At 54.3% G+C, this 26,773-nt stretch overlaps 2 protein-coding genes and 1 long non-coding RNA gene across 9 annotated transcripts in view; 1 reads left to right on the top strand and 2 right to left on the bottom strand.

Annotated features, from left to right (window-relative positions):
- Positions 1-114: 114 nt before the first annotated feature.
- Positions 115-17,667, top strand: LOC110151369 (uncharacterized). 2 transcript variants are annotated; one of them, XR_011487912.1, is made up of 5 exons: positions 115-283; positions 3,661-3,752; positions 10,906-11,148; positions 13,296-13,544; positions 15,392-16,028. It is a non-coding gene; the product is annotated as an uncharacterized lncRNA (long non-coding RNA). The 2 variants fall into 2 exon arrangements; XR_011487913.1 differs by adding an exon at positions 17,092-17,667 and having other exon boundaries at positions 157-283; positions 13,296-16,812.
- Positions 9,543-11,038, bottom strand: ARTN (artemin). Its single transcript, XM_070468297.1, has 3 exons — positions 10,959-11,038; positions 10,530-10,677; positions 9,543-10,449 (listed from the first exon to the last, which is right to left on the bottom strand). The coding sequence occupies exons 1-3, from the start codon at positions 11,016-11,018 to the stop codon at positions 9,962-9,964; spliced, it is 696 nt and encodes a 231-aa protein (XP_070324398.1). The 5' UTR covers positions 11,019-11,038; the 3' UTR covers positions 9,543-9,961.
- The window catches only part of ST3GAL3 (ST3 beta-galactoside alpha-2,3-sialyltransferase 3), a 205,343-nt gene continuing 193,991 nt past the window's right edge, over positions 15,422-26,773 (bottom strand). For all 6 annotated transcript variants that reach the window (XM_070468296.1, XM_070468294.1, XM_020914738.2 and 3 more), the window contains 3 exons: positions 22,152-22,298; positions 21,828-21,974; positions 15,422-16,473 (listed from right to left, as the gene is read on the bottom strand). In XM_070468296.1, the coding sequence (XP_070324397.1) occupies positions 16,384-16,473; positions 21,828-21,974; positions 22,152-22,298 (384 nt within the window). In that variant the 3' untranslated portion in view covers positions 15,422-16,383. The remainder of the gene's footprint in view (positions 16,474-21,827; positions 21,975-22,151; positions 22,299-26,773) is intronic.

The raw sequence follows: 26,773 nt of genomic DNA on the forward strand, positions 1-26,773 counted from the left end.
GAAACTCATTCCGGGTCCCCTCTCTATCCTCGCGCCTGCCCGCGCGCCCCTGAGCAGGCCTCGGAGCGGCGCGCCGCTTGAGCAACTCCCCCAACGGAGCCAAGGCCCCGGCGCTGTGCACCCTGGGAAATGTAGTCCGAATGGCGCCCAGCGGGAAGGCGGTGTCTTGCGGCGGAGGCCGGGAGCACGTGGGCTGGGTATCCGCCGAACCCAGGCAGCCTCAGGCCTATTGCGGCCAAGTTCGACCGGCGAGAGGCCCTGCGGGGCATCTCCCTAAGAGGACGTGAGTCTAGGGGCCGGTGGGATAGAGCTGGGAAGCCAGGTTGGAGGTTAAGGTGTGTGTTTGGGAGGGGACTGAGGGGGTGGGGGGACACAGGTTAATCTGGTGCTCCGCTGGTGGCAAGACCTCGGGCCTAGGATGGGTACTGTTTTGAGAAGAACGCGTCCGCACCACTCTGAGGAGGAAGGGGGCTTGGCGCGCCTCAGGAATAAAATAGGATGGCTCTCAGGGCCACCCAGTGAGCAACCGGGAAACTACTTACCATGGACAGTGCTTGGAGAATTTCATTAGGTTCTTGGAAGCAACTTGTCTTTATGAGTAATTAAATTAGCTCATATTTAAGTGCAAGGAACAGCATATTGCATACCTTAAGTCCAATTCTCGCAGCAACTCTGTGGTGGTTATTTTCATTCACTATTTTCAGATGAGGAAGCCGAAGTTGGGGAAAGTTGAGCTTATCTTTTCTCTGGACACACAGCTAGGGTAGCAGAGATCAGCCACAGATCTGATCGGCCCAAGTCCCCTGCAGTCCCTACCCCAAGTGGAAAAAAAAAAATCAAAAAGGAAAGGACTTCTGTTCTTGTCTTCAGTGGAGGAAGCTGGCATTGGCTATAGCCACTGAGGCCTGAGAAGGTGGATGAAGGCTTCCCTGAGGAGGATAAACTTGATCTGAGCTTGAAGAAGAACAGCAAGAGACTGGGGAGGAGGGGGCTTGATTAGCTGGTAAGCAGAGTCCAGTGGGAATCTAGTCATTCAACAAATCTTCATCAAGAAAATGTTTGAAGTATAGTTAGTTAGCTGTGTTCACTTTTAAGGGGGTTGTCTGTGAAGGTGAGGAAGGGGGAGGGGATGAGGAAGGTGATGAGCTTGGAAAGGCAAATTGACACTATATCCTAAGTGCAATATGAAACCATGATGAGGTTGCAAGTGGGCATTGATGATTGAATTTGCACTTTAGAATAATCTGTCTATAGAATTGTTACAGGAAACACTGAAACTGCCCACCCTGGTCAGGCACCATAGTAACTATTTGCATGAGTTATTTTACCACACTACCAGGCTTCCCTGGTGGCTCAGATGGTAAGGTGTCTGCCTGCAAGGCGGGAGACCTGGGTTCAATCCCTGGGTTGAGAAGATCCTCTGGAGAAGGAAATGGCAACCCACTCCAGTACTCTTGCCTGGAAAATTCCATGGACTGAGTAGCCTGGTAGGCTACAGCCCATGGGGTTGCAAAGAGTCGGACAGGACTAAGTGACTTCACTTATTTTACCACACAAGGTCATGGTAAGGAACACGAAACTAACAAGCTGACACCACCACCCAGAAAAATTCGGAAAAGGTCAAAAGGAGACGCCACAGGTCCTACCACCTCCCTGAATCCTTCTCTCTGCCATCCATCTTGGCTGAGTAATGTGTGTGCCACCAGGAAGGACCCTGAGTCAGAGTGACTGGCCAAAGACAGCCCAGAAAGTTAATCCCATAATCCCATCACCATAAAAACAAGACTGCCAGCCCTGAGGCAGAGCAGTTTTCCTGGGTTCCCTTACTCTACTGCTGTCCACCCAGGTGCCCTTTCCCAGTAAAGCGTCTTGCTTTGTCAGCACATGTGTCTGACAAGATCCCCATTTTGGGCCCTGGGTGGGGGGGGTCCCCCTTCCTGCAACAGTATAATACACTGAAGAAGGAAAGGGGAATTTGGAAGGAAGAAACAGGAAGCCACAATAAAGTACTGATTCCAGGTCTGTGCATAGGGGTGTGAAATGTCTTGGCCCTGATACTAAAATATCATTGTGGAAGGTGGAGGAATGGAGGGAGGGTTAAGACCACAAATTCTGTGTTCAAATCTGCCCACCTCTTTCTAAAAAAAATGAGGGGGCTTCCTTGGTAGTCCAGTGGCTAAGAATCCACCTCCAGTGCAGGGGACACAGGTTTGATCCCTGATCTGGAAGATCCCACATGCCATGGAGCAACTACTGAGTGTGTGCACCACAACTGCCGAGCCCGAGCTCTAAAGTCCACATGCTGCAACACTGAAAGCGGTGCACGTAGAACCCATGCTCTGCAGCAAGAGAAACCATTGCAATTGAAAAGCCCGAGCACTGCAACAAAGAGTAACCCCCTGCTTGCTGCATCTAGAGAAAAGTCTTCCCAAAGGCAACAAAGACCCAGCACAGCCAAAAATAAATTAAATAATTAAAATTGTTTTTTTAAAAAAGAATAGAACATATAGGGGCCAGAACCTGTGACAACCCTGGGTTGTTGTTGTTTAGTCACTGAGTCATGCCAGACTCTTTTGCAACTGCATAGACTGTAGCCCACCTGGCTCCCCTGTCCATAGAATTTCTCAGGCAAAAATACTGGAGTGGGCAGCTATTTCCTTCTCCAGGGGATCTTCCTGACTCAGGGATTGAACCTGGATCTCCTGCTTTGCAGGCAGACTCTTTGCCACCTGAACCATACCACTGAGTCACCGGGAAGCCCCGACAACCCTGGGAGGGGTTCCCAAATTCAGGAGAGCATTCCAGAGCCCAGGAGAGGAGGAGAAAGAACTTCTGTTGGTTACCTGGAACCATTAGCAATCCATGTCCATGACAGATTAACCAGTTTGAAGCTTTTCAGCCTTCTAAAACAGTGTGAATTTTGGTCTGCAAAACCAAATGAGGGCCCCGCCTGTAGTTAAGAATTCTCAGGGGAGGTTTCTCCCCTTTCACTTAGCACTAAGCTTAATTGCACTAGGGAAGTTTATTTTCTTTGTAGTCCCCTGGTTTGAGGGAAAGAGGTTAGGGAAAGGAGGAGAAGGTTTATTTCTAGTTCACCTCTAGGTGTGGGCATAGTCCTTTGGGGTTCTGGCCTTACTGAGAATGTTCCAGGTAGACCCCCTCTGCCCCCATAAGCTCTTTGCAAGGGAGCCCTTGCAAACCAATGCCTAGGTTCCCCAGGTAAAGAAAATGCCCTCAAGGTGAATACCAGCTACTGAACTTTGTTTACTTTTGTAGTTCCTGTATTTGTTTATTTTGGCCTGAATATTTCTTCTGTGTATGCCAGCTCATGGATGCATTAATTTTTAAAAGTGTATATTTTGTCTAAGTAATTTTAGTTGTTTTCAGCAAGAAGCTTAGCCTGAGTCCCTAGGCCACCTTGTGGCCAGAGAACCCAATGGACAGTTTCAGTCCTTATGTGACGTGGTTTTTCTGCTGCATCTGGCCCCTCGACTGCTCCTTCCCCTTGTTCTGCTTTGTTTTCCCCACCACTCTGGTCACACCCTTTTGGTCTCCCTCACAGCCTTGTCCCTTCTCCTCTCCCTGTTCCTAAACTGCTGGGTCTCCAAGCCTTAGCCTCTGCTGCTCACCACCTCCTTGTCTTTGATTTATGACTCTTAGATCTCTCTGGCCAGACTGTCCTGACCCTCAGACCCAGCCGCTGCCAGCCTCCTTGCCTTCTGAAACTGTCACGGGCATGTCAAGTTGAACAGGTACAAATTCAAACATGACTTCCCCCACACCTTACCCCCATCATGAGATAAAAATACTACATCCCCTAAATTTCTTACTGGTCGCCCAAGCCAGACTCCCAAAAACTCTCCCTTCCATCAGGTCCTCGCCATCAGTGCATCACCAAGTCCCATGGATTGCACCTCCTATCCCGCTGTCCTTCCACGCTGCTCTGCCCTAGGTCAAGGGGCCAGCATTTGTTGTCTGAGCAGCCCTAGCTACAGCAGCTCTAACTGGTGTCCCCTGCCTTGCCCCTTCCAGTCCAAACTAGACACAGTGGCCGGTCATCTATCTGAAACATGTCTCTAGACAATCCCACCTAAAACCCTCAGTGGCTCCGCTCAGCACAAAGTCCAGGCTCCTTGGTATAGCACTCAAGGACCGTTATGATCTCTCTTGACTTGTGTCTTGATGAGGACCCTCCCCCAATTCTACATGAACTCCCTGGCTCTTCGGGCTGTTCCATGCTTCCTGCCTTTGTTCGTGCTACTGCTTCTGCTGAGAGGGCATGGCTGGTGAAAAGGGGGGATTTAGAGCTGAGAGGCAATGAAGGCAAATATTTCATTTTTCAAGGCCCAGTTCAAGAGCCGCCTCCTTCACAAAGACTTTCCTGGCTCTTCCCTGTCCATCTAGGTAGAAATGATTCCTCTTCCTTTGTGAGTATAGAATCCTCCCCAACCCTGACATACATCACTGTGCCCTAATCATACTTCTGTTGGGATGATTGATTGTGTTTCCTGTTCATTTGTTTACCCCCATCTAGGGTTGCCAGGAAAAAAGGGGGGCACCCACTTCAATAGTAGATAAACAACATTTAAAAAATATATTTATTTGTGTATTTGGCTGTGCTGGGTCTTAGTTGCAGCACACAGGATCTTCAATCTTCCTTGCAGCATGGGGGGATCTTTAGTTGCAGCATTCAAACTTTTTATTACAGCATGTGAGATCTAGTGCCCTGACTAGGGATTGAACCTTGGCACTCTGCAATGGGAGTGTGGATTCTTAGCCACTGAACTACCAGGGAAATACCTAAACAACATTTTTTTTTTAAATAAGTACGTCCTAATTATTGCATGAGACATACTTACTTAAAACAAAGTATTGCTTATCTGAAATTCCAGTTTAACTGGATATCCTATTTTTATTTGCCAAACTGGTCAGCCCTTCCCTCAACTCCACCTCCAACTATGGTCTCCCTGATGGCAGAACATGTTTCTGCTGATCTTGGATTCCCCATAACTGGCCCAAGGCACTACAGTTAGTGCTTAACTAATGTTAAAAGGTCAGAGAGCTGAGAATGACTGTAGGGAGTTAAGACTGGAGACAGGGACCATTTAGAAGGATGAACAATAAACCATTCCACAAATTAGGAAGTCTCCACAAAATAGCATTGGGAAGAGGGAAAGGAGGATGGACTTGCAAGAGCTAAGGATCTGAGAACTAACGGAAAAGGGAAGTGGCAAAGCTCAGGGAGTCTAGGCTGTTGCCCAAGTTTCTGGCTTGTATCCCTGGATGGAGGTTGGTGCCATTCACCTGGGAGGGAACCCTGGAGGAGGCTTGGAGGCTGGAGAGCAGAGAAACTCACTGATGTGGGGCTTAGAGCACGTGGAGAATGGTGGAGAGAGCATCTGAAGGAATGAACAGAAGACAGCCAGGACAGTAAGTTCAGTTCGAAGTTTCTGAGGCTATGCAGATGAAAGAATTGGAAATACAGGCTGAGCTTAGGAGAAAGATTAAGCTGGAGTTACAGTGAGAGCATGATCAGCATGGAGGTGGTAACTGAAATCATGGAAGTTGGTCATATTGCTCAGGGAGACTAAAATGGGGAGAGAAGGGCTATATCAGAGCCCTGATGTTCTTAAGGGGCTGAGAGAGGAAAAGGAACCCCCAAAAAGTCTAAGAATGAGTAGAGGTGGGAGGAAATCCAGGAGAATATGGGATGGAGAGTCAAGAGAAGACAGGTGTTCCAAGAGGGTGACAAAGTTGGGTGCCTCAGAGAATCCAAAGGACTAAAGGCTGAGAAGTGGTCTTTGGGTTTAGCAATGCTGAGGCCACTAGGGACCACAGCAAGAGCTCATTTAGTGAAGGAGGAGTGGTGTAAGCAGATTATATATTGATATTTATATATTTCTAATCACAGTGTCTTTTTTGGTGTGTGTGCCATGATATATTCAAGCAAGTTTAAATGCAGAGGGAAAAGACATTCAATAGAAAAAGGTTGATGAATAGGGAGGCTTGTAAATAATGGAGACAGAGAGCCCTGTGATATGGGGGCCTAAGCACAGATAGAGGAATTAATCTAGCTACAGGAGGACATTAATAATAGTATCTCAAACAAGGCAGGATACCTCAAGGGCCATGGACTCCTACAGAATCTCTGAATGAGCTTCAGAAAGTCTATGGACTCCCTCAAATTCTTCACCAGATTTCCATATCAGTGGTTTTTTCAGCATTGAAGTGGGAGGTGGGGTGGGGAGGATCCTTGGCTTTCATCAGTTTCTGTAAGGACACTCCAGCTCCAAAACAGGTGAAGCACCACCCCTGTGAATAAGAGATGTGATCTCACATGGCACAAATTCCCCTAGATCTTTTCTCTGATTTCTCAGATTTCTACCCTACCTTCCTTTTCAACATAGGTAGCCAGACCACATGCACTCAGGCACAGGGCTCTCTAGCCAGGGGAAATTGTGGCAATCCCTGGACAAGAGAGGAGGAATACCACTGGCTGGGGCAGGGGGAGCACACGGATTACCCCAAACTTTGATTCCTGGTTGAAACTAAAGGGATGTTTGGGTACCCCCTGAAGCAGGGAAAACTGTCAAGTCAAAGCCATCTGTAGGGCTTCCCTGCTGACTCAGTGGTAAAGAATCCGCCTGCCAGCGCAGGAGACAAGGGTTTGATCCCTGATCTGGGAAGATCTCACATGCCATAGAGCAACTAAGCCCGTGCGCCACAACTCTTGAGCCTACATGCCGCAACTACGGAAGCCTGAGCACTCAGGAGCCCATGCTCCGGAAAAAGAGAAGCTACCTTGATGTGAAGCTTGCACACAGCAACTTGAGAGTAGCTCCTGCTCTCTACAACTAGAGAAGAGCCCACACAGCAACCAAGACCCAACACAGTCATAAATAAATAAAATTATATTTTTTAAAAAGCCATCTGTAGTTTTCTGTCTCTCAAGAAGTGATAACTTGATACCCCTTAGGAGGAGATCATACCTTAGTTCTGGGAAGATCATTCAAATGGGCAGTGTCATTTTGCAAATATGAAAGAGATGACAGTAAAAAATGGAGATTCTAGAGCCATCTGTGTGGAGGCCATGTGCCAGGTGACCTCTGCTAAGTTGTAGGCAAAGAGGTGGAGCTCTGCAACTTGTTCCCTTTGGGGAAAATGCTTCATTTATTATTTTTGAAGAGGAATTTGGTTCATAGGGGCTTCCCAGGTGGCATTAGTGGTAAAGAACCCACATGCTAACGCAAGGGATATAAGAGATGCTGGTTCAATCCCTGGGTCAGGAAGATCCCCTGGAGAAGGAAATGGCAACCCACTCTAGTATTCATAGTCCTGTGGACAAAGGAGCCTGGCAGGCGACAATCTGTGGGGTCACAAAGAGTCGGACACAACTGAAGTGACTTAGTACAAAACAATTGGTTCATTGTGAGCTGCAAACTGAGACTAGTTCTTGTGGGAATGTGTTCCTTTTGGAGAAGCTGTGGCTTAATCCACAATTTTGTACAGTGTTGGGCAGTCTCTCCAGGGCCCAGAATTCAGCCTTGAGTTGGCGGGGGCAGGGGGAACCTGCTCTCCCAAGGACTTACAATTTTGCGAGTGTTGAGAGCCAGCGCCTTTGGCTCAGGTTCTGACCTGGCTGTCTCTCTGTGAGACTTGCCAGACATGGCTTCAACCCATCTCCTGTAAAGTGGTTCTGAGAGCACAGATGCCCACTGAGGGCCAGGGCCTGGCCCTCAAACCCTCCACCGGGCCTTCAAGTCTTTTCATCAGGGGCTCCTTGGCCCCAGTGACCCTGAAATTGACAGGACCTTCTTCTTCACACCCAGAGAAGGGAATGGCAACCCACTCCAGAGTTCTTGCCTGAAGAATTCCATGGACAGAGGAGCCTGGCGGGCTACAGTCCACGGGATCGCAAAGAGTCAGACACAGTTGAGCAACTAACAGTTCCACTTCTTCCTCTTCACCCCCAACCAGGACCAGGGCAGGGCCTTTGTGAGATGTTTCCAAGCTGCCATTTTCTTTGGTTGGAGGTGGGGGTTAGTGACTGAAGGTCCTGAATCAGTTTGGAAGCAGGGAGAAGGACCGAGGGGGTGTTTGAGGGCGGCATGAGAGCATCAAAGTTTTGGGGGCACCTAGAACTGAGGCAGTGAAAACAGAAGAATGGAAACATGACTGCTTTCCCCTCTTTGACTCGGAATGCATACAGCCTTCAAAGAGCCCTTGCCAGCTCCTCACTCTAGCCTGGGAGAAGGGGGCATCTGTGCCAAAGCAAGCAGGTGTTCAGGCAGTTGGGAAGGAATTTTGGTTAATGGTGTCTAATGCCTGAGGGATCCCAGCCTCAGTCTGCCTCACTCTTACACAGTCTCGTGCACCCCTGGCTGCAGCTACTGCCTCTGCTAACAGCTGCCCAGTCAACCTCCAGTACAGACCTGCCTCCTCAGCTCCAGACCAGCAATCCCCACTGCCTCCCGACCACCCTCGCATGTCCCACAGCTCCTCAGACCCAGCATGCATCCAAACACGTGTCCTGATCTTAATTTCAAAGAAAAAAAAATCATATAGGACAAATTCATAGGGCCCAGGAAACAAGGTTTCACAGGACATACACAGAAGCTCAGAGGCATTGTGCTGACTTTTTGAGTTATGACTTGGCAACAGTGTGGAGGGCCAGGGTCAGCATTTAACCTCTCCTCCTTTCTTTCCAGATGAGGGTGTGTACCTCTCAGCCTCTGGTCCTTTTTCATACTGTTTGCCAAATTGAATTTCAGTAATTATTTATGTAAATTATTTATTGTTTGTCTCTCCTGGTTTAAGCTTAATAGCAGAGATCATGGGTCACTTCTGTAGCCCTGCTGTCTGCATAGCTTCTGACATAAAATAGGTACTTCATAAATATTTGTTGAATGAATGAATGAATATCCTTGTTCATTACCCAAGATGCGGGTCCCTCTAGATACCTTCAGTCTTTTCCTGCTTTCTAATCTCCATGATGTTCTGTGCTTCATCCCCCCCAAACCAGCCTCCCACTGCACCCTCTTTCCCACCCTCAGCCTTTTCAGCTGCTCTCTTGACACGGGCTGCTTCACAGAATGTGGGTAGTAAGCTCCCTGGGCTGGGCTATCTGCAAGCACAGGCAGTATATGTGCCTGTCAGGGTGTTCTGAAGGGTAGGACTCTGATCAGTGACAGTGGGGTGGTGCAATCTTTACCATCAAGCAAGCCCCCAGCATGCCTGAGGTCTCAAGGCAATGGCTTTCTCCACCAGTAACCCCAGGTTCCAGCTGCTGGGGGCTGTGCAGGGGGTTGTGAATTGGCCTGCTGGGACTAGCGAACACATCTTTGCCACCTCCTCTGCCTGTGTTCCATGCCCCTCAGGTTCCAGAGCTGCTGGGTGAGGGCAAGCAGTCCCAGGCCAGGCTTATGATTGCTGAGTGAGCCCGAAGTTGTGAGCAGGATAGTCAGGGCGGGATCTCCATCCAACTGCTTCTACCCATCCCCCATCCAGCCACCATAGCCCAGGAAAGGATCTGACAAACCACAGAAGTAAATAAATAACTTAGAAGTAATAAATAGGGGTCCAGCTCCCGCCAGAGAGTCTAAGGGCCGCTCCAGCACAGGCACTTCGGCAACGAATTACATGTCTCCAAATCTGTCCCCCCAGGCCCAGGTTGAGGTTGAGACCACACACTGCTGGGTTCTCTAGAGGAGTCCTGGGTTCCTGGCCCGGGCAGTGACAGTCTGTGAGCAGGAGGTCCTCGGCTCTCCACAGCTGAGGTCTCTGGTGTCTGCCGGGTTGAGGCTGGCAGGGTGAGACCGCCCGTCAGTCGTGCCTCTCTCTCCGCAGGGCTGATGTCCATCACTCACACGGCCGAAGCCTCCATCTCCGGCCGAGCCCCCAGTGGTCCCAGGCAGTTAGATCCACGGGTCAGGGTCTGTCCGCACGCCCTCGGAGCGAGCCCTCAGCCCAGACAGCCGCAGGCAGTGGCCGAGAGGCGGTCCACGGTCCTCCAGGTGCTGTTGACGTCCATGAACGAGATGGCCTCGTAGCTCGTGGGTCGGCAACAGGGCTGGCTGATGGGCCGCGAGCCCGGGGGCGGCCGCAGGGCCCCGGCGTGCAGCAGGTTGGCCAGGCTGAGGTCGTGCGGGGAGCGGGCGCGGCGGCAGGAGCCGCTGCAGAAGCGGAACCGCACCAGCTCGTCGGAGCGGTGGCCCAGGCCGAGCGCGCGCACCGGCACCAGCTGAGACCGCAGGCGGCAGCCCCGCGCCCCGGCGGCCCGCGCGCGGCTTCCCCGGCTCGCTCGGCTGCCCCGGGCCCCCGCCCGCGCTGCGCGGGCCCCGCGAGGGGGTGCGGGCGAGGGCGAGGGCGCTGGCGGCGGGGGCGCGGGCCGGGGTTGGGGGGGCGCCGGGCGCCGGGCTCTTCCGCCGCATAGACGGGCCGCGCGGCCCCCTAGAACGAGACGCAGTTACGCTCGGGTCGCCCGCCCGCCCGCCCGCCAAGCGCCCTCGCCCTCTCGCCCTCTCACCTACCCGGCAGGGGGCCCGCAGGGGACGCCGGGGCGGGCGTGGGGCCTTCGCGGGGGACCGGGCTGCGGGGCGCGGGGCCCAGGGAGGCCTCACCCTCGGCGACGCTGCTCAGCAGGGCCAGAGCGGCCAGGGTGGGCCACAGGGCAGGCTGCTGGAAGAGACAATGGGGAGCCTCAGGGGGTAAGAGGACAGCCTGGTAGGGTCTGGAAGGGGCTGGGGCCCGACAGAAGGGTTGGAGGATAATGGGCCAGCAGCCCCAGGGAGCCTGGAGAAGGCATCCCTGGAGTGCACTGACCTTGCTCCTTCCCCCGGCCCCTCCCTGACCATTTCCCCACCCACTTCTGATACCTGCCCCCTGGAGGCATGCTCTCCCTTCCAGGTCAAGCCACCTTTCCTCAATACCCGGTAGAAGTCTGTGGGAGAACTGCTCACCTGCCTCCTAGGCCCAGCCCGGAAGGGCAGCACAGAAGGGCCTCCACGTCCAGGTTCCATCTCTGTCAACACCAGGAGCTCCCATCAGTTGTAGCCGACCTGTTCCCCCACCCTCCTCTTGAGGCAGCTTGGAACATGGAGAGATGAGTTATCCTCAGAGCAGGTCATCCCTCCACTTCAGCTTCTCCAGGTGAGGGACAAGGGGCTTGGGCAGCTGGGCTCAACCCAAGAGAAGTGGCTGCATCGAGAACCTAGCTATGTGGTGGTGCTTTGCACCTGTTTCCTTTCAGGCTTCATAACTCCGTGAGGTAAATGGTATATATCATGCCCATTTTCCAGACCAGGAAACAAGGCTCAGAGAGAAGCTCAGCAGTTATCTAAAGTCACAAGGGTAGACCCACAAGCTGTGCGGGGAAGGGAACTTCCTGCCCTGTGCTGCAGGGCTGGAGAAGGGAGCAGCTGGACCCCCTGACCTCACAGAGAGCCTTCTCTCCATACTGCAGAGGAGCAAGTTGTGGCCTGGAGAATGAGGGTGCTTGCGGGTTGCCCTGAGTTATTGGATGATAGTGAGGTCCAGGCTTCAGCCTGTGCTGCCCACCCGAGCGCTGCTGCACCTTGCTTCTCTGTGATCTCTGGATGCAGAGGTGCCTGACCACAGATGTCTTCTCTTCTGACCACAGACATCCTTCAAGAGCCAGCAGGTGGTAGAGGCTGAGGAGCTCTCTAGGAACAGGGGGGCTGGGCCATGGCTCTCTATGACCACCAGGGGGCAGCATCTGTCAAGCCTGTGGACTCAAAGTAGGGTGGGCTTTCCCCCTACCCTCAGCCCGACTCAGGCCCCAGCAACTCCCAGGAGTTGCTTCCTACACCAGCCTGGTCCCTGAGAGCTGAGCCACCCTGAGAGCTGGTCCAGCTCTGTCTGTCTGCAAGCTCCCTCTGGATCTGGCAGCCTGGACCTGCTCCTAGACGTTTCCCCCATGAACCATCCTTCCTGAGCTCAGTCGGCCTTTCAGAGTCCCACCAATTTTTATGAGCCTGCACTGCCTGGCACTCCCAAACACCTCTCTGGAGCCCTGGAGCCTTCATGAGCCCTCACTAGCGGGCCTGCTCTTGGGTCCCAGCTGTCACCTCCAGCCTCACCCCCGGCACACAGAATGTCGGTGTACCTGTGGGCCAGGTACAGGGCCTGGTGAGACCCTCCAGTGCCGGATGTGCTCGCCTAGCAGAATTTGGGCCTGAGGAGTCAGGGTAGTGACTTGTTCTCACTGATGGAAGGCAAGCCTAGCAAGGTAGGGTTAAAGGCCCCTGCACTAGGGGGAGCCCAGGAGCAGGTCTCTTGTGGGCAGCTCAGGCCCTCTGGCCCCCTCCCGGCCATCTGGGGCCACCTGGTCCTCCAGCCCTTGCCTGGCCGCCCCATCTAGCAGCCCGATACTCACCCCGGGGGTTCTGTGTCCTGTTCTTCTAGGCACCTTTCCTGGAACCAGAGCTGGGCTTTCCCCCGCAGCCCAGAAGGTTCATGCCCAGGGCTGTGCAGCTGGCAGCGCCTCTCTTAGCCAAAAGCGAGGTCTTGGCAGCCAGTCTGAGCCCTGTAGCGGCGGCAGGAGCCTCACATTACGGCAGCGGGCCGGCAGGGCTAGGCAGGGCTAGCACAGTCCGACCAGCAACTAGAGGGACTGAGGGGGGCTGGGAGGGGCGGGGAGCTGCACAGCGGGCTCAGGAGAGGGAGAATGTGAGAAAGGAGTGGAAGGGGACAACCCTGGCTGCTCCCCCCTAGCCCCTGGGCTGGGACGAGGGGTGGGCAAACAGGTCGGCTTACCGCGAGTGCAGGGCTCTGGGTCCGGGACACAGCGAGGGCTGGGACCCGAGGGACCTGCTGCTGGCGGAGCCCGCGGGCCGTGTCTGGGGGCCGAGCCCAACTCCATCCCTCAGCAGCCTCATGCCCGCCGCCGTCCGGTGTCAAATTCCAGCCCTGGCGTCACCGGATCCTGGGGTGGGGCCCGAGCACTCCCCCACCCCGCCCTACCTTTCAGGGCTCACCTGGCCGCTCCACCCTCTGGAATCCGGTCCCCCTCGCTCCACTAAGGTCCCCCGAGGTGGGGGGGGGGGGGAGGAGAAACTGGGGAGGGCCCCCAGGTCGGTGCAGAGGCGCAGACACTGGGTGTTCAGAGTTTGGAGACACTTGGAGTAGGGAGTTGGGAGGCCGGGCAGAGGGCGGGAGAGGGAGGGGACGGGCCGGTCCCTGCCTTGGGCCACTGGCGTTTGGGTTCCTGTCGTCCTGGCTGGCCGCTCTGTGCTAGCTGCTGTCTCTGATCCACCACTAGTTTCTTCTCTCAACAGACTCATCGCACTCCTCAACTCCGCAAGGCACCGAGCTGGGGCTTTCAAAGTCCGACCCGGCTCTAGCGGCCCCAGCCCCTCCGCTAGACCCAGCGCTTCCCCTCCGCTGCCGCCTGGGGCTTGGAGTACAGACACACCTGCAAAGGCCGCTGCTCAGCCCAGCACAGCGCGGGCAGAGTGGTAGGAGTCGGTGCTGGGGCTGAAGAAGAGCGGGGTCCTGGAGGAGGAAGGTTTGCACCGAGGGTTGAGGTAGGAGCTGGAGGGTTGTATTTAAGATGCCTAATTATGGCAGTTTGGCTGGTGGGCTCGAGGCTGGGTGAGTAACGTGGGTAGAAATAAAGAAAGGCCAGAGGCTGTGTGTCCTCATAGGGAGTCTGGACTTTATTCTGGGGACTGCCGAACTTGTTTCGGGCGGGAGAATGGTGTGATCAAATGTGCATTTCTGTGGCTAACTCTGGCTGCAGTGAGGAGGGTGGTTTGGAGGTATGTCAGGAGGCTTCTGGGGGAGCGAGGAATCTAAAGCTGAATTATGGGGAGAGTGTGGGGCTTTGGGGGCTCTGTCAGGACCGCACCTTTTTGAGAACTCAGTTGGTGCCAGATTGGATGGGGTGGGGCCGTAGGACAGTCTGCCTTTGGTCTGGGTGACCAGGTGGAGGGGATTCATTCTGGCTGGGGCTCCTGGAGCAGAAGCAGGCTGTGGACAGGAGCTCATGAGTTCGGTATTGGTTGTGCCGAGCTGTAGAGACCTGTGGATTACCCTAGTGGAAATGTTCAGGAAGTGACTGAATTTGTAGCCTGGAGAAAGTGGAGAGAGCTGGGCTGGAGATAGCAATTTGGGAGCTGTTGACCAACCGACCATTAGAAGCCGTGGGTGGGGATGAAAGTGCTCAAGGGACAAGTGTGGACCAGCTGTACTCTGGCTGTGTGTCAGAACCATCTGTGGACCTTTTAAAACTACCCAAATCTGGGCCCACCCCCAGACCCAAATAAGACTGGGCATGTGCAGTTTTCCATATCTGCACAGGTGATTCTGGTGTGTGCAGGCGGAGAACCACGACTTTGGGGAGAGCAGTTCACATGCAGCGCTGGGGACTAGAAGCTTAACTGTCTCCCCAGGCAGCGAGCAGCTCTGCTCACCCCCAGCCAGCTGCCCAGTTGTGCGGGGGCTTCTTCCCCAGGGCTGCTGCTTGCTGGCATGCAGCCTATGCCCTGTACAACTGCAGGGGGCGCCATTCACGTAACCCACAGAACGCCCTGGAGTTTGCATCAGAGCGGCCTTGTCTCCAGCAGAAGGGAAGGAAGTTTCTGGGTCTCCCTGCCCCTCAGTCAGGGCTTCGCTTTCTCCTCCGCCGAGGAGGTTTCTGTCTGAGGACAAAGTGCCACAGTATAGGGGCATGTGGGAGTCCGGAAGGGGATGGCACTCGGATTGGGATGTCAGGTGAGAGGTGAGGGGCCAGCCAGCCCCACCTGCTGCCACCTGGCAGCTCTAGCGGGAAACTCACACCCAGGCCTGTGGCCTCAGGGGCAGGCGTGTGCTGGCCTTTCTCGGGTTGGCCAGCCATGCGAGGGAAGGGACAGAGCAGATTTCAGGGCTCTGGCGGGTAAGGTTGGGATGTCCTTTCCACTGCTTGCCAGGGGGATCCTGGAGCTGGGCTCTGCCTTCCTGTTCTGTGCAGGAAGAGGGTGCCGAGGGGAGACCATGTGTTAAGGGGGAGGGTGGGGCTGCCAGGAGTGGGTGAGGTCTGTGGGCTGCTCTGTGTTGGGGACTGGGCAGTGCCACTTTCTTGTGCTTGCAGGAATCTCTGTCCCTGTAGAGTTCGGGCTGTGATGACCCAGCAGTGCTGTCCTAAGGCTGTTGTCTTCAGTCCCTTGCCCTCTAGCTCCTTTGGGGGGCACCAGGGTAGATTCCAGGGCATGTCCTGATGCCCTTGGTTTGTTTCTCAGGGCAAAGGGGGTCCAGGGCTGCTGAGGGACAGGGGAGGTTCCAGAAGGCCCCTAGGTGACCACACAGGTCCTGCAGCTGGGAAAGGTGGAAAGAGGGCCGGAGAGATGGCCCTTGGGTTTAGCGTGGCTGCTGAAGTACCTGTTTCTTCCAGGAAAGTCAGAGAAAGCGAGAGGAGGCAGGCTCAGGGAAGAGCTTTATTGCTTCCATGATGGCTGCCCAGCAGGGCTGCCGCAGCCAGGTGAAGTCCTGGTGCCTCACTTCCCTCTGGTCCAGGCTAAAGGCAGAACCCGAGGACCTGGCAGTCTCGTTGTTGAAACCCAGAACAGTTGCCAGGTAGGCTGCTCCAGGCCTGCAGCACTGTCCTGGCGGTTGGTTGCAGCTGGGGTGGGGGTGGGGGCCGTTCCCATCAGGCTGGGCCAGGCCATGCCTCCCGAACGCTGAAGTTCTCTCCGCTCAAGCCCAGGGCGTCTTGTTGGCTTAAAGGATGGCTCCAGGTTTTCCCTGTGGGGCAGCTGGGGGCTGCTGAGTGGGACTATCCCCTTTGCTCCCCAAGAAAGGCCAAACACTGTCATGAGCGGGAGGGGGCTGGCCTGAGATCCTGCCCACCTCCCCTTGACCCCGGAGCAGGGCACAGGCTAGTCCTGGCACTCCCACGCTACGGGGAGCCTGCTGGGACCACTGCCTGAGGGGCCCTTTAGTGGGTCTCTTTCTGCATGGCCAGTAGACCAAATGTGACATCTCCAACCTGATTAAAAAATAAATTATCCCTACCCTCCCCCCACCCCAAATTCACAAAGTGATAATACACCGAACACTGATTGGAGAAATGATTCTGGCAGCAGCTTTGCTGCCTAGCGTCCACCTCCTGCATGCTGGGCCCGCTGGGCACAACCAGTGGCCTCCTGGCCTTCTGGCTTCAAGGACCCAGGCTGAGGTGAAGGCCGAGTGCTGGGCTCTGAGGCTGGCCTCTGAGCAGACATAGCTCTGGCTGCTCTGCCAAGGCCTCGCCACCCCTGGGGCCGCTTGGCACAGTCCTTCTCCCGGTCTGAAGGCTCCCGCACCTCTCAGGCAGAGCCAGGCCGAGGCCAGTGAAGTGGGCAGGTGGTGGTGGCTGGACCTCTGTGGCCATGTGCTGGGTGCACCTCAGATACCACTGGTGAGGTCAGTGATGACATGCGCTTTCACCAGTTTCCGCAGAAACTCTTTCTCTCGCTGAATGTTGTGCGTCCAGGACTGAAAGGGAAGACGGAGTGGCGGTCAGTTGGACAGGCCAAGTGGCTGCAAGGATGGAGCCTTGCTAGAATGCTGCAGGCTCCCAGGGCTCTGTGCCCTATTCTGAGACCACCACCCTCTGCCACTCCAGAAGTGCTGCGGCTCACCCTCCTCCTTTCCCAGGACCTGGAGAAAATAACCTTCTAACCCCCTTTCCCTCGTTCAGGAATACTGTGCCCCTTAACTTCTTCCAAGCCCTAGAGATGGAGGCGTTCCAACCGTGTTCCCACTCCTTCAACCCCTCCTTGCCCAGCAGCTTCTCCGGGCCCTTAGGCCCTTGGCACCCCAAGGTCAAGTGAAGTGAGTCATTAGGTCTGGCCCAAGCCTGGGGGGTGGGCCCTGCTGGAAAGGGAACCACGTGGGGTGGCTTAGTCATTCTTTGACCTGACGCAATCCACTTTCCAGGCCTAGGGGCAGCTGACGAAATCCTGCCTCTCAGATTAGAGGAGCCCGGGGAGGGGGAAATGCAGAGGCTCATTTTATTGTCACTGTGGAAATTGGAGGGAAGATGCTACCTTCCAGGGCTTTCCTGGGGAAGACTGCACCCAGGCTCAGGTTCTTTCCTTTCCCTGGTGCCAGAAAGCTGTGATGACTAAGTATCTCAAAGAATGAAACAGGACTGAATGAATAAAGGAGTGATGAGAGCCAATAGCTTTATCACCGTCTGGACACAGCTGACTGCTCTGTTGCATCCGACGGAATGAGGTTCACCCTAGGATGTTCACAGCCACTGTTTACCGGCGTGAAGAACTTACAGCTCTTGTCTGGTCCTTGTCTGATCCAAGCAACCTCCTCCAACCTGCCAGATCTTTTCAGTTTGAAACTTGGGCAAAATCCCCTATATTCCTCTTCTCTGAACACCCCCTTCAACTTCCTGTGCGAACCACGAACCTGGCTGCTCCTAAGGACAGCGTTCCCTAGACATGCTTTTTCTCCCCTCACACCCACACTCCATGGTGCCTGGAGGTGGCAGAGTCTTCCTCATTTGTTGCTGCATCTACACAACTGTCCCTGTGACCTCCCTCGAACCTCTGGCTCCTTTGGCTCCTGGAATTATTCTCAACTGTCAGCAAACTGCCCCTCCTTGGTGCAGACCCCTGGGTGATTCACCCTCATTCCTTGAAGATCTACTTTTAAAAATTTACTTATTTAATCTATTTATTTGACTGCACCAGGTCTTAATTTTTTGGGTCTTCGTTTTGGCATGCACGATATTTAGTTGCAGCATGTGGGATCTAGTTCCTTGACCAGGGATGGAACCTGGGCCTCCTGCATTGGGAGCCCAGAGTCTTAGCCACTGGACCACCAGGAAAGTCCCTTTCTTGAAGATTCAAACTTCTGGCTCACCCCATCTGTCTTTGAAGGCAGGGACTGTTTGGCACAGAGTAGGTGCTCTCTATATATGTGTTGAATGAAATCAGATTTTCCAGGTAAGAAAATGAAGGCATGGAGGAATGGCAGGGCCAGAATCCAAGCAAGCATAGAGACCCCCACAGCTCTTTACTCATCCCATGTCTGCATCACTCCCCAAGAAGAAGTAACCAGTCTGATGGGTCCGTTTCAAGAATACCTACTGGGAGTTCCTGAGGGTTGAAAGGTCAGCAGAGGACTGGATATCTGATGATACTCAGGAATTATGGTTGGGACTTCCCTGGTGGGCCAGTGGCTAAGACTCTGCCCCCAATGCAGGAACTAGATCCCACAAGCCACAGCTGAAGAGTTCACATGCAGCATCTAAGACCCAGCACAACCAAATAAACAAACCAATACTACAAGGCAATAGGACTTTTTAAAAAAAGGAATTATTGTTAAAATTCCAGGTGTGATAATGGTGTAATATTAAAAAAAGTCATCCTTATCTTTTAGAGAAATTTGCTGAAATGTTCATGGCTGGAATGACACAATGCCTGAGATCTGTGTCCCAATAGCCGGGGAGGGGAGGCTTGAGAGGAAGAGCAGATTGAACAACATGGGCGTGTGTTGATAACTGGGGGCGGGAGGTGACACTATGTGGGAGTTCATTAGTTTCTTCTCTACTGTGGATAGGTTTGACAAGTTCATAATAAAACAGTAAACAAAAAAGTCTGCCAGGGTGCCTCTCTCTTGGACCAGACAACGCCCTCTCTCTGGTGATCTTTTCTCAGCCCCTGCCCCGTGCACACAGCACAGTGGCTCACAGCACTCTCCACCCCACGCCACCTGCACTGTCCACGGGCCGGGGCAGGATTCTGGGACCCTCACCAGGACCCCTGACTCTGGATGCAGAAGAGCCATCCTTCTCCAAGCTCCCATCTTTATCTCTGTGCTCCCAGGGTTCTGCCCTGACTTCCACACTTCCTCCTCTGTTGTCTCCCTGAGACGTCTCATCCATGCCTCCTCTGTGCTCACTGCTCACAAATCTACATTTCCAGCCCAGATTTCCCTGTTGTGGGAGACTCCTGTGTGAGCCCACTTCACCCTCTGGCTACTGCTCGGCCCCTCTCCTCTTCTCTCCTCCAGGTTTCCCCAGAGAGCACTCGGTGGGAGCCACACTCACTGTTCAGCTGCTGCACTCTGGCTCTGAAGCCCCTGCTCCTTTGAAACTGTGCTCACTACAGCCCTGGGGACCCCCTAACTGGTACATCCGACTGCTGAGTCTCAGCACCTCTCCTAGGACTTCCATGCCACACCGGCGCCATGCACTGGTGATTGTAGGCATGCCCCTCCTTGGCTCTCCAGGATCCTGCATCTTCTGACCCTTTTCTACGCTCTCTCCTCCTTTATGAATGCCTCTGACATCCCTCAATATCCCCTCCGCATTCAGCCCTTGTCTCACTGTTGTCACATCTCACATGCTCCCACTGGGCCTGGAAAATGGGCAAGTTCTCTCCCTTGCCCACTGAAGATACCCTGAGAGACAGCAGGGATCCTACACCCAGGGACCAGCATTTCAGGGACTCCTCTAGGATGCTGAGAAGCAATAGTAATAAGTAGGGGTAAAAACACTGCCATTGATAATAATGGCAGGCATGTGCAGGCACTTACTACGGCCAGGCTTTCTTTACACATTATCACATCGACTCTTTCCCAAACTTCTCATTATCCCATGTATTGATAAGGAAAGGAAGGTATAGAGCCAGGCTGTGAACCCAGGCCACCTGATTTCTTTGCCAGCACTGCTCAGCACTCTACCTGGAGGTGGTGCAGCAGATGCCGCGTGTCCAGGAGCCAGATGGTTCTACAGGCTAATGGAGGGGGTGGGGGTAAGACAACCGAGACACAGCAGGTGGAAGGGGGAACAGCCTCTACCAGCGCTTCAGGGAAGGTGTGTCCTTCCACCTCATTCCACATGGAGGCCCTCTCCAGGCCTCGCTGATTTAAAATCCTAACCAATTCTTGCCTCTGTCTTCCAGTCTTCCCTGAACAGTTCCGGTGAACTTTCATCTCTTGCCTAGACTGCTGAGACAGCATCCCAACTAGCTTCTGTTCCTGCCTGGACCCCTCTGTCATGACGGAGCCACAGTGACCCTACTACACGCTCATCTATAGCCAAAAACTGGTCCATGGCTCCCTCCTGCCTTCAGAGCAAAGTCCACACTCCTTACCATGGCAGAGAAAGCCCTCCCTGATCTGGCTACTGCCTGTCTGCGGCCTCTCACCCTCTCCCTAAAGCCATTACATAAAGTTTACATAAAAGGAATATGTAAGAGGCCCAGTATAGGAGTAAACAGAAGCCAGGAGGCAGGTAAAAGCAGTGAGAGCAATTTAGGGCGGGTGCTGGTAGGGGACGAGTCAGCAAGAAGGTACGTGAAGAGAGGTAGAGATGGAGAGACAAGTTCTCTCCACAGGGTCCTGGTGAACAGGAGGCAGGCTGGAGCCACAGCTGAGGGGTAAGACAGATGGGGGTCTTCTGGACCCAGGAGGAGCTTACTACTCCTGAACCCCATTCCAGTAAATAGGAGGCCCAGCTGAAAGGTTGTTTCCCAAGAGATTCTCAAGTCTCTCTCATATCCTTGAAATAACTCGCAATCACTCAAGGCCATCTGAATGAACCCCTAAAGCCTAAAACAATATAGATGGGAACAGAGCCCTGGATGGGGGTGTGAATCTCCTGGGGAATGTGCGGAGTGAGAAGGTTGTCTAGGATGGAGCCCTAGTTAATGCTGACTCTTCGGGCTGGACTGAAATCCAGGACATGGAGGAAGAGAATAAGAGAGCCTGGTGAGGGAACAGGAGGGGCACTGAGATGCCTGACTCAGAGTCTGAGCAGGAGAGCATTTCAGAGGAAGCACCGCTCAACACAGAAGGCGCTGCCAAGCGATCGGAAAGACAAGACTGACACGTGTCCTTTGGACTTGGCAGCCTTGAGTCACTGGTGACCTTGGTGGGAGTCCTCTTAGGTGAAGGAGGAAGCCGGGCTGTGAGGGGTGAAGGGCTGAGTGGGAATGAGAGGGGCAGAGCCTGCCTGGCAAGAGCAGTTTTTCTCCTTTCTCTGCATGGAGGAGGAGAGGGAGGGAGCTCTGGGGAGCGTAAGACCTGAACAGTTCAGTGGGCTGGAGACAGCCTGTAAGAGACTGATGAGCAGGAACGAGGGCTGCTGAGCTGTGAGTCTGCATGGACAAGAGGCTTTCTCTAACAACCCTTGCCACCCAGAGGCAGGAATAGAGAAGCTGCTCAGAGCACAAGCCGCAGATGCCCAGGGTCCAGGCAGGGAGCAGCAGAAGGCGAGGGGAAGAAGCCTTTCCACAGGGGCTCTTGCTGTGAAGCGAGAGGCGCCAGGAGAGGCTGGCTGACTGGGAGAACGTAACATACTCATCACCTGGGAAGCAACTCTGGATGCTAAGGAGCTTCAGTGCCGGGCCACAGGGGAGGGTGGGGGTACCGGGGGCATCCTGAGACTGAGAGGCAATGTCTGTGGGTTGTCTGAGGGGGCGAGGCAGTTCTCGGGGGGACAGAAGAATTGAAGTAGGGAGGATGGCCCTGAGCTTGCACACAGATGGGCAGGTGACGACTGGGGAGCAGTAAGAAGGAGGCAGGGGCTGGACCAGGACAAGGAGCAGGCGGAGGGGGCGGTGGGCAGAGGGGAAGCTGAAGAAGAAGACTGGGAGAGGGATGTGCTGGATGTTGTGGTCAGAAACATGGTGGTCAAGGATACCTGGTGACCCAGCTTAGCCGAGGGTGGGGCAGGGCCTTCCAGGGATCTCCGAGCAGCCAGACCCGCCACTGGCTCATCCCTTGACCATTCATTTGTGCACACACAGTCAGAGTCTACCCTTCGTGCTGGCACTGCCCCCTCCTCGACCAGCCCAGGGACTACCCCGCACCCAGCCCCGCACCTCTTTGATGGCTGCCATGCGCACGGTCTCATAGTAGTGCAGGGGAGCGTTGGGTGTGCTCATGTCATAGCCGAAGCCCGCAACCGCCACCTCGTCACAGCCGTGTAGGGCCATGGTCACTGCCACACTGCCGAGGGTCGGGATGTTCTGGAAAGAGGGGGAAGGTGGGCAGAGTGAGGCTGAGACCCTCAGGAGAGCGCCCCTGAGCTGAGCTCCGCTCGTGAGGTCCGAGCCCTCTGTTCCCACCCTGCCCTCTGTCCTTCCTTGCCAAGGCATCTCTGGCCCCCATCCCCTCCTCCCTCTCCCAAGGTCCAGATGTCTCACCCCGCGGCCCATGAGACCGTTGTTGAAAGGCAATCCAATGAGGGTGAAGGCGGCTTCCTGGATGAAATATGGGTTGAGGATGCGAATCTCGGGGGGTTCCTTGGGCACCCGAGTGGCCACAGATTTCCAGAAGCCATCCGACGCACTCTGTAGACACAGCACAAGTGGGTGTGAGCAGGCACACAGCTTATGATGGGCCCGGGTGAGTGCTGGGAACCCAAAGTGTGTACAGGCAAGTGAGAAACCAGGTGGGGGGCGTGAGGTGTGTACAGGGAGCCTGGGGCATGAAGAATAAACAGGCCGGAGTATGGCGGACTCGGTGTGTGCTGGGGACACAGGATGAGGGGCAGAGTCAAGTACATGGGGGGGCACAGGGCTGTGCTGCTCTGGCCTGGGGGGTTCTCAGGCCAAGAGGAAGAGCCAGCGGCCCAGCGGTACCCCTCCCCTTTGCCGCTAAGGAGGGGCCCAGGAGGAGCCTGCCCTCTCTCTCCTATCTGCTCTGCTGGGCTCGCCTCCTTCCCCTTCCGCTGAATTTCCTCACTCTCTCAGTCAACTGTTCTAAAGTGAACCTGAAAAATAAAGACAGAACGTGAGCTAGTACGGCACAGCAGAACAACACTCCACCCCCCGTTCTGCCACCGCTGGAGCTGGGTCACTTTGGGCAAGTGACAAGCTCTCTGAGCTTCAGTTTCTTTATCTGCCAAATGGGATGGTTCTCCCCTCACGGATCACAGTACCGGCCTGGAAGGGCAGCAGCTCTGGACCCTGACACCCTGGGGTCCACTCCGGGGCCACACATTCCTCTCCTTGTTCCTCCCTCCCTTCCTCCAGTTCCCAGCCCTGCCTTTCTGTTCAGTATACAAGCCCTCCCTGGTCTAGTCCCTCGAGTAGATTGCTTCAGCCATTCTTTCATGATCACCTTCAACTCCCTGCCTTGTGCCATTCTATTGTCCTAGCCCAGGGGCACCATGGACTTGGATCAACCCATTCATCCATCCTTTCTGCCCTTATAACCAGGTTCCCGAGTACTGCTAGAGAAGGTCACAAACTAACCCTGCAGGCTGGAGGCATGTCCCCTAGACTATGTAAGCAACCCTCTGTTGTTGGGCATCTCAGCTATTTCTGGTATCTGTAGATCTGCTCCTCCTCTGTGTTCCCCAAGCTCTGTTGTCCATCCAATCATCCATATCAGAAGCCTGGGAATCGACTTTATATATCCATCTCTCCATCTCTCCAGCCCATTCCGTCTTATTGGTCATCTGGTTCTTTTGACTATTTTCTATAGAATCCCACAGATCCATCCTTACCTCCCATGCCCACTGCTACCACCTAAAGTCCAGGTCTCATCGTCTTTCAAATGGATTATTTAGAGTGTCTGTTTTATTGACCACCAACCCTCCAGAGTCCTTCTAGTCCACTAGAAGGACTAGAACATAAACGGTACACAGTAATTGTTGAGTTCCATTCATTTCCTCAACAAACACGTAGTGAGTGCCCAGAATGGGCCATCTTTGCCTCCCAAACCACTTTCCACTCTCTGCTAGAATGATCTTTCTATAGACAAACTGGATCACATCACCACCGCCCCACTAGAGATCTGAGTTTTTTAGCCAGTAACCCCGCCTGCTGCTCCAGTTTCCATTTCTGCCCATCTAAAGTCCCCACCTGCTGATTCACACCTTCATGCTTCCGCTGCTGCTGCTGGTTCTGTCTATAATGGCTTCTCCACCTCCATCCACCTGATCCAACTCACTTGTTTCTTAAGACTCACATCTCCTCCCTCCTTGTGCCTTTACTGAACGCCTTCATCTCAAGGTAGAAATGGTCTTTCACCTTTGGGAGGTGAAAAAACATAAGTTAAGATCTGCTATGGTTTGAAAGTTTGTGCCCCTCTCCTCATTCATTTGCCCAATGCCTAAGGTGATGGTTAGGAGGTGGGCCTCTGGGGGGTGATTAGGTCAGGGGTAGAGACCTCAAGAATGGGATCAGTGCCCTTACAAAAGCAGTCCAAGAGAGATTCCCCTGCTCCTTATGAGGACACCATGATCTATGAACCAGGAACCATCTCTGAATCAGGAAGCCCTGACCAAACATCAAGTCTGCCAGCACCATGATCCTGGACTTCCAGCCTCCTGAACTGTGAGAAACAAATGTCTGTTGTTTATAAGCCACCCAGTCTGTGGTATTTTGTTATAGCAACACGAGCTGACTAAGACAGAAGAATCTTGGGCCTGGATCCAAACTCTGCTCTGGTCCCTTAGCTGCGTGGAGGCCTTGGGCAAGAAACTTACCGTTTCTTTATGGATAAACTAGGGATTCTAAGGGTATTTATCTTATGTTGCGTGAATTCAATGAGATAATTCAGGCTGAGTGCCCAGCTCACAGTTGCTGCTCAGCTGCTCTCAACACCAACATCAGCCCCAGGGCAGGGGCTCACGATCTGATTCATTTCTGTGGCCCAGCAGCGCAGTAGCGACCTCAAGTGTGACAGGGGACGTGAACTCCAACCCCGCTCCTCCACCGCCCTCTGTACCTCTTCAGGCTCATCTTCTGTGGCCTTCAATGGGCTGTCTGCTCCAGCCACCCCCTCCCATGTCTCCCCACCTCTGTGGCAGAGCCACTATCTTGGGCAGATTCTATCTGTCCTCCAAGTGTCAGCTCAATGGATCAGCCCTGGGGGCAAATTTCTCTGGGTCTCAGCCCTAGACAGATGAGAGAGCAGATCCCAGACCTACTTCTTCCTGTGTCTACCTCTGTGTCCAGGAGAAGTATATGTGTGTAAGGGGGTAAAGATCAGGACGAGACCCAGCAAGAAAGGGGAAGGTGGAGAAATGACCAAGTTCCTATGCAAAACTGGGGAGAAGCCCTTCTGTGTACCGAAGGAATGGCGGGTACCAGCCTGTGCCGAGCCAAGCACAGCCCCCATCCCTTCCCCAGAGCCAGGCAGGCCCCAGCATCGTCCCCCACCCCCACAGCCCCAGGTTCCTGCCCACACCTGCCCACACACACCCAAAGAGGAGGAAGCCCAGGGGCGGCTCAGGAGGGGTGGGGAGGGCAGGGACAGCACAGCTGGGGGCGTGGAGGCTGCAGGCCGGCGTTCACAGATATTATTTATGTCTCTACAACTTTCACCCACTTCACAGGTGCGGGACCCAAGATGAAGCGATGTGCTCAAAGTCACGTAAGTGGCTGGGGGCAGATGCAAACCCGAGTGTCGCGATGCCGGGATGAGTGTTCCTCCTGCCACCCCATTCCTTAGCATTACTGCTGCACCCACCTCAGGAGGGAGGGGGCCTGGAGTCAGGATGAACAGGGCCTCTCTTCGATCCACCCTGCTGGGAGCTCTGAGGGGGAGCCAGGGGTTTCTGCGGTTGGTGTCACGCATCCCATCTCACAGAGGGGACTGAGGCTCAGAGAGGTGAGGGGATGCGCCTGGGGGCACACAGCTGGGGGAGAATCTGAGCTGGATTCAGCTCAAGAGCCTGGGTCTTTCCGTGACACGAGATTCCCTCTTGGAGACATTTCTTGGCTTTTCCCATGTGCTAAAGGGTTCCATATGGAACCACTGTGTGAAACAGCAGGTAATTAGGATCTCAAGCCCCCTTTGAGAATCTGACAAGAGCTCCAGGGTGGAGAGGGAAGGGAGGCTTCCTTGTCTCTTCCCACCTTTACTGTTTTCCAGGAGGAGCGAGTGCCGGGACTGCTTGGATTCGAGGACACGTGTGTCACATCTGTCACACATGACTTAGCAACTGCACAACAACTAGAGTCACCTTTAGTGGCAGGAGATGAAAAGTAACAGACACACCTGCAGCTCCTTGGGATGTGGGGGGCTGGGGGTGGGGGGGGGGAGGCAGGAACAAGCCCTGTGCTTGGGTCTCAAGTCCCAGAGCGCCTGCATTAGGGTGCTGGGATCCGGCACCGCTGCTTTATTTTCCCCACCTGTCACTGTCCTGGTGCAGCGCCTCCTCAGGAATTCCAGGAAAAGGAAAAAAACTTAGACCAGGATCTGGCTTCCCCAGGCAGACACATACCAAGTAAACACAACTACAGCCCATCTCCTCAAACAAAAGCTGCGGCTTCCCCCTCAGAAGAGTCACACACAGGCACACACACAACACACCGCGCACTGCTGCCGAAGGGCACGGGGTCCCTGAAGGCGAGGGGGTTTGATGACTTGAGACTGATAATCTCTGTGTGGGATGGGAAGAGAGGAGAGCCCTGTAGACACCAAGACTGAAGGGGTCGGTGGAGCAGAGGAGCCTGCCGAGACTGAGAACCAAGGGTAAGAGCGATGAGGAGGCAGGGAGAGTGTGATGCCCTGGGGGGCCTCGGGCCCTGGAGTTGGGAAAACCCGCGTTCACATCCAGACTCCACATGTGTGCGACCAGGGTGTGTCATGGGATCTCTGCAGGTCTCCAGGTCCTCGTGTATAATGGGGATGTCAAGAGCACGTCCTTGACAGTCATGAAGATGAAGTGAGGTGCTGTGCATTTTACAGCATCTGGCACCACGTCTGGCACGTGACAAGCACTCAATAAATCTTGTCTTTTATGGTTCTGAGTGAGTGTCACAGAAGCCAAGAGTGAGGCAGAGGGTGCGGCTGGCAATGTTAGAGGCCA

The sequence above is a fragment of the Odocoileus virginianus genome, chromosome 5 (genome assembly GCF_023699985.2).
Source record: "Odocoileus virginianus isolate 20LAN1187 ecotype Illinois chromosome 5, Ovbor_1.2, whole genome shotgun sequence".
In the NCBI taxonomy this organism is placed as follows: domain Eukaryota; kingdom Metazoa; phylum Chordata; class Mammalia; order Artiodactyla; family Cervidae; genus Odocoileus; species Odocoileus virginianus.